Source organism: Rattus rattus, chromosome 11, assembly GCF_011064425.1.
Source record: "Rattus rattus isolate New Zealand chromosome 11, Rrattus_CSIRO_v1, whole genome shotgun sequence".
NCBI classification, from domain to species: domain Eukaryota; kingdom Metazoa; phylum Chordata; class Mammalia; order Rodentia; family Muridae; genus Rattus; species Rattus rattus.
In genome coordinates this window covers 17,280,342-17,290,936 of record NC_046164.1, presented here as the reverse complement: position 1 = coordinate 17,290,936, position 10,595 = coordinate 17,280,342, and the positions used below count along the sequence as shown (strand labels likewise).

General features: G+C 45.4%; 1 protein-coding gene across 1 annotated transcript in view; it reads right to left on the bottom strand.

Moving 5' to 3' along the window:
- Positions 1 to 9,822: 9,822 nt before the first annotated feature.
- Positions 9,823 to 10,595, bottom strand: part of Btbd8 (BTB domain containing 8) — a 71,723-nt gene continuing 70,950 nt past the window's right edge. Inside the window, exon 18 of the mRNA XM_032916450.1 lies at positions 9,823 to 10,450. Coding sequence (XP_032772341.1) covers positions 9,981 to 10,450 — 470 coding nt within the window. The 3' untranslated portion in view covers positions 9,823 to 9,980. The remainder of the gene's footprint in view (positions 10,451 to 10,595) is intronic.

Here is a 10,595-nt window from a genome sequence, read left to right as displayed (position 1 = left end):
CACAGGAAGTGGAGAAAGAAAACAACCTTTAGGGTCCTGGAAAAGCCTCCTCAGCACTGTTGGCCCTCACCTCCTCCTCCTGCTTATTTTGAGGCAATATTTTACCATGCTGTCCAGGAGGAAGAAGCAGGAGGAACACGAGTCCAAGGCCTGCCTGCGCTGCAGAGCAAACAGGCCACAAGGAGAGTAGTGAGGCCCAGACTCAAAAGGAAAAAAAGGGTGGGGGAATCAAAATTAGAAATCAGTCTTAGTGACGTAGACCTATAGTTCCAGTTACTAAAGATGCTGAGATAGAAGATCGGAAGTTCAGTGCTAACCTGAGCTGTATGGTGAGTTCAAGGTTAGCCTGAGCAACTTAGTGAGGCCCTGCCTCAGAACAGAAGGATGTCCGGATATTGCACAGTGGCAAAGATCTGGCTTGCATGGATAGGGCTCTAAATTCAATCCCAGCAATGAAAAAAATAAAAATTATAACTACCATAGGACCCAGCAATCCCACAGAATCTTCTGTGTATCTGCAGGTAAGGGACTCTGTATCTCTATGTCCCTACGTTTGCTACATTGTAATTCACAACAGCCAAGATACAGAGTCAACCCAAGTGTCTACTCCTCTGGGGAAATACTCTCTCCTGGAAGAAGCTCAGAAAGTTACAGGATCTGTGAGGCCCCTTCCTGCCTTACATGAGCAGGAACGACCGTTGTGGATGAGGCTGTAGGCAGCCAAGGCTGCTCGTACCGAGATGTGGAGGGAGCTCAGGACACAGCTTTTGTGAGTCAGCACTGGTGTGTGTGTGTGTGTGTGTGTGTGTGTGTGTGTGTGTGTGTGTAGAGGGGAATTGTTGGTAATGCAGCTGCACTTGGATGGAATAGTTTCTTTGGTTTGCCGTTGGGGCCTCTCTGGGTGAAGAGGTATTTGTTCAGGTCTCCTCAGGAAAAAACAAGAAATACAACTGGTCCCTGGACAGGGCCTGACGAAACTGAAGATGAGCTGGGGGAGGATTGACTTGGCTCCTATAATTCGTGATGAACAATGAACTTGAGGCTGTCCTGAGGGCGGAGTGTCTGTGGAGTAGTCCTGATACAGTTCTTTCCCCCTGTGGTACAGGATGGTTTGTCTCCTTGCTCTAGAAGTAGCTGTGTGCGTCCTACAATGTGTGATAGGACGTGTCACCAAAGCTGTGCTGTCTGACAGTGAGTCTTCTCTGGGGGTAATTTTGAGGTGGCTGTCTTCCTTAGGTAGTAAGCCTCCTTATGGAATGGGGTCCAGTTTACCACTATCTCCCAGACAGCTGACGGGTATCCCATATGGGACAGTGTTCTACATGGGCTGTGATGGCTGCTGTGTGGCCTTTGCTGTGGCCAGTAAGACACGTAGTAGAAGCAAAGCTGTTTGCTGGAAAGAAGCTGTGCATATAAAGAGAAATCACAAGAGGAGAACCATGCAGATGCTCTCCTCTGTGCTGGCCTCTGATTTGGTGGGGGAAGGGGATAAAGAGAATACGGGAAGCAAGTGCTAGCTTGCTATTTCATACAGCTGGCAGGATGCAGGGAAGACAGTACGAGCCAGATCTAAAGAGCACTTCCTGATCCAGAAACTTGGAACCCAGGGGAAGAATCAGACAGTGAAGAGGAGACAGAAGATATCCTCGAATCCAACCTTTAATAAAGAGGGAGGGAAAATACAGGATTCAAGCATGCAAACTGGGACCCTTAAGAATGGTTCAGGGTAGGAAGCCATGGTCACCAAGAAATGCTCTGCACTTAAACTCCCTTAACTGGGGAAGACTTCCGAATAATGAAAACCTTGCATAAGATTGCATATGGGAACAGACGGGGTCAGTGTGTAATGTAACTAACTACTCAGCCCTCCTTGAAAAAAAAAGACTACACAGCCCGAAGCAATGAGAGAAAGGGCTCAACTGAGCCACCAGGGACCCTGAATTGCCACTGGCCGAGGTCCCCATAACGATCAGGGGATACAAGTCAATATAGAGAGGGTAGACGGCAGTAAGGCGTCGAATCGGCACCAGAGAGAGATGTCTGTGTGCCACAGGTGTTCACAGGAGAGCTAAGAAAGAGGAAGTTGAGTTAGCAGAGACCTAGACTCTGATCCCTGTGGTGGGACACAGTCTTCACGAGGTAGGAGGCCTTGGTGGATCTAAATGATTCAGACTAGCACAGGACCTGTGTTTGCATGGCACATGGCCCTAAGCTCTCAGAACCGAAAGAAGTCTGTCCAGGTCACTGAAAGGCAAATGTGACATGTTTACTGTTGAGCTGGAGTTCCTACGACAAATGAACAGAACACCAGATGTAGGGCTAGTGAGCTTCTCTGAAGGCTTTAAAACCTAAACAATTTACAAATAGTGTGGAAAAAGCTAAGCTTACTGTAGGGGTGCCCCAGAGAATGCTGTAACGGTTCTCCTGTGCAAGAAAGTACAGAGAGGGTGAGGACTGTTTGCCCAGCTTGGGGCCCCTTCAGCAGTGAAAGGCAAAGGTCATGTGGCCGGGTGTAGTTAACGGAAAGGCAAGGTCACATGTGGCCCACAGCCTACAAGAACCAGGGAGCTGGCTCCAGCGACAGTCATGGCAGACTAAGCGACAGTTTTGCTTTCCCTGGGTCCTGAGCTGGGTCAAAGAGCACAAAGGACCAGCTGGGGTGGGAAATGCACATCGGCTCCATGGTGACAGCAGTACCTTAGGTTACAACGGCTAAGTGGTTCACTGTAAGCCACACAGAGGGACTGGATGGTTAAAAGCCCCCATCCACATACCCAACGTCACTCTTTTGACAAGACAACGGATCCAAGTGATGGGATTGTTTTATGTGCTGTTAGACCTGCTCCCACTGACTTGTAAATAATGCCTTGGCCATGTAAGACCAACTTTCACCAGATGACGGTGGCCTTCAGGTGAAGATCCTGGCCGCCTTGTGTAAAGAGGTTTCATTACACATCATTAACCTGGGCCTTTGAAATATTTAAAAAGAATAGCTGTCAGGACAGTGATTAGCAGCTGAGGAGTTGATTGGCAAGGTACCTGAGGGGAAAAGGGCACTCCTCGGAGGGAGCCATAAGGGGGTAAAGGGAAGACCTCAGTGTTAGGGGCAGTCTGATCTCCCTCTGAGTTGCAGGGGAGGCATCACAAACCATGAAGGACATCACTACGGTTTGTGGATTGCATACTGAAGACAGAACAGAACATCTCTGGTTGCCAGCTAGGGAGCTTCCTGTTCAGTCTGATTCCTGCCGAGAATAAATGACTGTTGCTATGGCACCCGTGGTTCACTTAACTGTGACTGGAAAGGAAGAAGTAATCGCACACCTATAGCTGCCTCTCCTAGGCTCAGCAGCTCTGTGCAGCAGGTGAAGAATTTGAGACTAAAGGAACAAACGGACTGTTGTATGCACCTTTTCTCTCCATTGACTTCTCGGTAGCAAGGACAGAAGCACCTGCCACTCTCAAGGCTCCTGAAGCTGTTGTGAGATTCGCAAGGCTCCTCCCACCTAAGTAGTTAGTGAGGACACTCTCTAGCAGGATGATCTGCCTGTAGCCATGTGGGGATCTCTGGGGATGCAGCTTCTCTGAATCCCCACCCAGGCCACGATGGGCTTTTCTGGGATGGAGTTGTGTACCCATCCCTGTAAGTAACCCCAGTAAACTCAGTGATCTACTAAGCTACCAGTTCTTTCCTATGTGCCCTTAGCACGGTGGACAAGCATTCATGCCTACCCAGAAAAGGCCATGCAACACCTGCAGATGGATAAGGAAAATAAAGGATTAAACAGACTTTGAAAAGAAGAAAGCCCTGCGATTTGTGGTATTAATGTATGGTCTCTGTAAGTGAAGTAAATCAGGTACAGTAGTCAGTACTATACCGCATAGTTGAAATCTTATAAGGGACTTGGTCTTAAATATGTTTATACACAAGCACACAAAGATAAAAGGGGCATATGTGGATTTAAACACAGACACATTGTTTTCCCTCCATAATCATCTTTCCCTGTTATTAAAGGGATTTTGTAAGCATTTTTGAGTATTGTGTGAGTTATACAAATACATTATTTAGCGACTTTTCTTAAAAAGTTATTTGTTTTTCTGGGTACGCCGTGTCAAGGTGTTCATGTGAAAACACAGGGCAACCAGCAGGAGTTCTCGCCTTCGGACATGCAGGTCTTAGGGATTGGACTCTAGGTCATCAGGCTTGGCAGCAAGCTCCTTCATTTGCTGAGCCCTCTCATCAGCCCTATTTAGCTATTAAAAAAATTCAGTGTCTAGCTCTATTGTAAACAGTTTTTGGACAAGCCTTTGAGATTATTTTATTTAGAGACAAGTATCTTGCTTCATAGATCAGGTTGGCTCTGAATTACGATCTTCCTGCCTCTTCTAAGTGTTGGAATTACAGGCGCACTACCACAATGGCTTTCAAATTCCTTACTCTTAGATGGATCCCAATGGGGGTGGGGGTAGGTTGGGTATGAAGCTATGAACACTTTGGTGTAGACTTGCTGGTAAGGTGAGCTGTACTCATAAAATGGCAGGAGGACCTCAACACCTGTTCTCTTGCCAATATTGCCTTGACAAGAGAAAAAGGCCACCAATGATCCTCATGGGCTGTGGGCTGGAGCAGTTGAAGTAGGACTGTGTACTCTGACAAACCCCTCAAACATCAGAGTATGTATCTTCACTTTTCTTCAGAGTGGCTTTCGACTTCTATTTTTGAGCATCCTTCTTTTAGGCTTCTCGGAATTTTCCTTTCTTGAATGTTCAACAGTATTTTTGTCCCCAGCTCTTTGAGTATCCCTTAGGAATCTCAGCCTCACTATGTCCCCAGTTGAACTCATCTTTTTCTCCTACAGTCATTTTAAATTTTGGTTGATGACATTATCAACCACCCTGGCCAATCTAGTTGGAAACCTAAATCTTGTAAGTTGATGTCTCATTTCTGTATTTAGTTACTAGTTTGTCCAGGTCTATCTCTTAGCTAATTCAAGTATTTCCTGTTTCTCCTTGTGGGTCTCGTTTTCATCAGAGGTCTTTGGCCATTGGCCTACAAGAGTGAGGGGAGCAGAGGTATGGGATGGTAGGGTTCAGACAGCTGTGAGTACAACAGCGTGACTTCTGGGTTCAGCTTCAGCTTTATTCAAGGTGAACAGGGGCTATAGGCTTTTTTGGGGGATTAGGTAGGGAGTGCCAGTGTGGGTGTACATCATGGCTGGGGCTGAGGTGCTGGGCATGGAATTCCAAGAACAGAATCCGTAATCTGTCCATGAACTATGTGACTTTCCTGAGGTTTTGGGGGTTGCAGGTGGGAAGGGCTGACTGGTTCCAACACAGTACCTACATGTCACATAGCAGAGAAGGCTGAGCAGGACTTAAGTGCTGAATCACACAGGTCTCACAGGAAGCTCTGTGCAGGGCCATCCTCTAGACAAGGTCAGGCAGAGAAGTGAAGTCCTGCTGAGAAAGGGAGTCCTCCATTTTGCACTGAGTTCAGAGAGCTATCCAGACATGGTGGACAGTGGCCTTAATAGCAGGGTCTTCCAACATCTCCTAAGCTACCCTGTTCAAGCTTTTATCATTGCAAACTACTTTCACCAGTGTCTCTGCCACTGTCATTCAACTCATAACCTTATGTACTGCTACCGAAGGTTTTTTTGGCTGTTGTTTTGTCTTGAGATTCTGCGTAGCACAAGCTGGCTGAGGAATTGTAAACACATGCACACACATAAACACAGGTCAAGAATTGAGGAAGGATTGGTTGGTAAGAAGGGGGTACAGTGAATGGGACCACAGTACATTATATATTTGCATGAAGTTGTTAGAATGTTCTAAACTTGAAGGTGATGATGGCTTCAGAATATCCTGCACTGGAAAGCATCGAGTTTAGAAATGGATGAACTGTATGTTATGCGAGTTGTTTACTAATAAAGATTTATTAAAAATGGCTTTGATAGAGTAGACATTGTGAGTTGTAGGTAGTTCATTCCACTAAACACAACCCTTGGCTGTCTGCTGAGAGTTAAGCCTGAATAACTGGACGTACAAGGCAAGCTTAGAAATTATAAGTTTGCAGACTGTATTCACAGATAACTTCGTGATCCAGCCCCGGCTTAGCTCGTCCTTTCTGTCTTCTACTATCTCTCCTAAATACCCATCCTGAACGCCAGTCCTCAGAGTGCTGCTGAGTCTCAACTCCTCCTGGATGCTCTAAGGAAGGGGATCAATGAGCTATACATCTTTCCCAGGCGTGTCCTCATTGATCCAGACAACCCGACTCAACATAAAAGCCTTGGAAGTTTAAAAGTAATAAGGGCATTTTCTTTTTCTTTTTCTTTTTTTTTTTCCGGAGCTGGGGACCGAACCCAGGGCCTTGCGCTTGCTAGGCAAGCGCTCTACCACTGAGCTAAATCCCCAACCCATAAGGGCATTTTCTTGACTAGAACTTTACAATCTCATGTAAACTAGGAATAAAAGCATCTTTAAAAAGTTTATATCCCTTCTGGTTTGCAACAAAGTAAAAACGACATACTTGATATGTGTGGCAGCGAGTCCCGCAGTCTGAGGTACACACTCAGACGTGAGCCTCAGCTCAGCTGGGTGCATCACTGACAAGTTCTGGTGCCCTCTAACCTCTTCCTGATGAGCTGTTTGTGCTTCTAACTCTGAATGTGCACAGCTGTGATTTTACCATATGATGATAATGCTATTTTCCTTTGGTTTCTCCCATTATGTCAGATGATCCGGAATAAAGAAAGAGCATACATACATACATACTTGCAACTATGTATTTGCGTACATGTATGTACAATTAAAGCATGTCTGGGACCAATGAGGTGACTCAACAGATGAAGGTACTTGTCACCAAGTCTGACGACCTAAACTCAGCCCGCAGAACCCACCTGGCGGAAGAGACCGGAGTCCTGCAAGTTCTCCTCTGACTGCCACACAGTGATGGGGACACTCTCACTCACAACAAATGGTTGTAAAATAAAAATAAAAATAAAATTGAAAAGTACGTTACCTTCAAAAAATGTGGTGAAAGACTGTAGGAGCCAGAGGGAGGGAATGACTATAGCTGGGTGTGTTCATGATACAACACGACACTTGCCCATATGAACCAACCATGGCTATGACTGCAGACTGGAAGACCTAACTTCCTCGAGCCAAGAGGAAGTCAGGAGGTTCGACCCCAAGGTGAGTCTCTTGGCAACTGAGTTCTCTTGTCAGAGGGAGTGACTTGGTCTCAGGCACTGGGCCCTTAAGAGGCTACCCATGCTCTGGTGAACAGCCCTGTACCCATGCACACACAGGCATGTAAGTGGACATTGAGTGTGCTCATGGGTAACAAGTACACATTCGCTTTCTCTGGTCTTAACTCTTATTTCAAGCATTTCCTATGGACTTAACGGCCTTCTGTGTTGGTGGAAAGCAGGGTGTGGGCCAATCCTTGTAAGAAACACTATGCACATATAAACTACATTTTTCATAGCTGTATTTGGCTTACAGTTTATACATTTGCACTGAGCAACTATGAGTGTGGGAAAATGCTCTTTCTGGATCGGACACAATGTGCATTCTGTGGGTCTAGGGGACAGGGGACAGACTGATCTCTCCTATGAATCTTCTCTGTGGAGCACCGTCACAGTCATATCCACTGGAAAAGGCAGGAGTCATGAGGCCAGCATGGCTGTTGGACACAGTTCCAGCAAAGAAAACTGGGCCAGACGCCACTATAGCTGTCATTCTGTCTCTCACATTTGGGTTTTTGTCTCTGTGCACTGCATTCTTGGGGACTTTCTGCATTATGATTCATTTTATGATTTTTCCCGAGAGAAGTCCTAAAATAAACATTACCTGACCCTTGAAACGACCTGCGTTTCCCGCGTGAAGATGTATTTCATAGGTCTGCTGCAGTATCTCAGTGTTGACGCACGTTTACCTCGCGTAATGCAGTCTCTAACATACAGTTAGTGGCAGCTAAACGTTAGCATCTCTGTATCTGGGTAGGGTTTCAGTCCATGAGGACGCCCTGCTACAGAGTCCTGCGGTGAACAGTGTACGTGACGCATACAAAGGACCTATGAAAATGCAGGAAGTGCTCCAATTCTCTAAGTGGTTACCACTCCGGTAAGATGCCTCTCCAGTGATCTGTCTGCAGAAGTGATACATAACTGAGTGCGTTTTAAGGCTTAATACTTTAAGGTAAAAGTCTTAAGACCCAAGGATGAGAAAGGAACGTAGTTTCAATTATAAACTTCTAGACCTTGGGGGGAGTTTATTAAGAGGAACATGCAAAACAACTTCACATTCAGAAGACAGACGCACAGATGTCTGGGGAACGAAGGTGCGCTTTAATTGCGATCGCATAAACGGTTTCACACTACAAACTACTTGTCAATGCTTGGTCACAGCTTCATGGGAAAATGAAGTGTTTTGTGTGGAAGAAACAACAGCAAGTTGGAATTAAGTTGTGTATTCTACCCCACAAGTTAACTGTAGAATCTTTTAATTCTTATGGTCACAAAAGCCTTCCTTTACCACTTAAAGATTTACCATTAAATCTTTACATTTCTACCCAGCGTTAACATCTGTGCTCCGATTTCAGTGTTTTCCTTACCTCCTCCTGCACTGCACTAGAAACTGAACTTCTTACTTACTCTACTCACCCTCACACTTGAGTGCAAAGTCCATTCAGTTATCCATTGGGCTCAGTAGGATAATTAGGCCTAAATGAGTGGTCCTGCAAGAGTGCCTAGCCTTTTAAAAAGGCATAGAACCAGGATCAGGGCAGGGCAGGGCAGGGGTGGCTCAGTGGGTAAAGGAACTTGGCACCAAGCCTGATGATCTGAGTTCAATCCCTCGGACTCCTGTGGTGGAAGGAAGGAGAGAACTGACTCTCACAGGTTGTCCACTGACTTCCATGTATGTGCTGTTACACACATGCACGCGCCTACCCACGTAAACACCCACCAAACAAATTAATATAAAAAATGTAAAACCTTTTTTAAAGTCATGAAAAGGTTTTATGGTATAATAGATTCGTACTTGAATGGAAACAGTAGTGCTGTTTTGGGATAAATAACTCTGTATTAACCTGGTTGTTACGTCCCCATCCCCTTAAAGGGATCCTCGTTAGCATCTAAGATCCTATCGCTTACTTTCGGAGCACCGATTATCTGTTTTCCTACAAAGCTACAGACTGAGAGAAGTCTGACAGAGGAAGGAAACAGAGAGGAAGCACATGCCCGCACTAGGACTCAGTCAGCTGCCTCATGCACTCATTTTGGTTAATGCTGTGATAGCTTGGAGCAGTGCAGTTCCAAAATATTCCGTCCATGGCATGCAAGAGGGAGTGACTGCTGGAGCCACACCGACAGGACAGTTTCCACACGCCTTCGAAGGATCAAATGCCTATCCTTACATACCTAGAAAAGCAAACTTCTCTTAGTTCATTAGCGTATGGCTGAAACCTGAAGTACGCTACCTCTCCATGTCCTAGTCCTGAAATGCTGGGAAATCTGGGGTCCCTCTGTCTCCCCAGCCGCATCACTCAGCCTGAGTCCAAATGTGAGCCACAGACTGATTCTGTATAGTGCACACTCACACAGTAAGTTTATTGGTAAATTATTATGGTACCGTATGCAGAGTCAAGAGGAAGGGGTTGATGTATTTGGATACTGACATGGAAATTCTTGAATAAATGAACAAATCATTAGGTAGGGAAGAAAACTGCAGCAAGGGCTTTCTTCAGTCTTCTAATCTAATGGATGTAGAAAACATGCTCATAAATTTAGAAAAACATTTTCAAAATATGAGACATAGTATTAATAAATAAGTTATATTTACCTCAATAAATTAAAAGACTCCATCAATTTTAAGGACAGTCTATATTTGGCTAACTAAATTATAATTTAAATATAAATAGGCATCAAAAAAACAGGGTGGCATAGTCTAAATCTCTCCCGACTGTGAGACTCCTAATGCTGGGTTTCCAGTTCCAGGATTGTCCACTCCCCTTGAGGCGAACAATCTGTGGAAGAAACACTAACCGTGGTGGCACTTGCTGTCGAATCGTCAAGTGGGGACGACAGTTCACTCCACCTGTTCCAAGTGTCAGCGTGTGCTGAACCCTGAGGTTTCGAACTATCTCGGGCTAAAAGGAGTGTCTGGTTGATTAAATACTGGGCTAGGCTCAGGTCTTCAGGCAGAGAGCTGGTCACATTTAAGTTTGCGTCTTGTTCAGAAAGCAGCTGCTTCAGCAGCGTCCAGTCCTGCTTTGCAAAGGGCTGCTCCTCCGCAGAGGCCCTGTCTGCAACATGGGTTCCTGACTCCTCTTTCTGCTCACACGCTGCTGTTAGAGACATCTCATGTATTGGAGAGAGGGTTTTTGAAGGCCGGTGGTCATACATGGTGGTTTGTGCCATTGTATCACAATCATCTATGTCTCCTGAAATAATTCACAACACTACACAATGTAAAAATTGCACATCGATACCCCTCAGAGTTTTGTAGAACAATATTAACACAATATAACAGTATTAGTTCCTCTCAGAAAAATACAAGATGGAAAAAATAACATTTTTACAAAATTG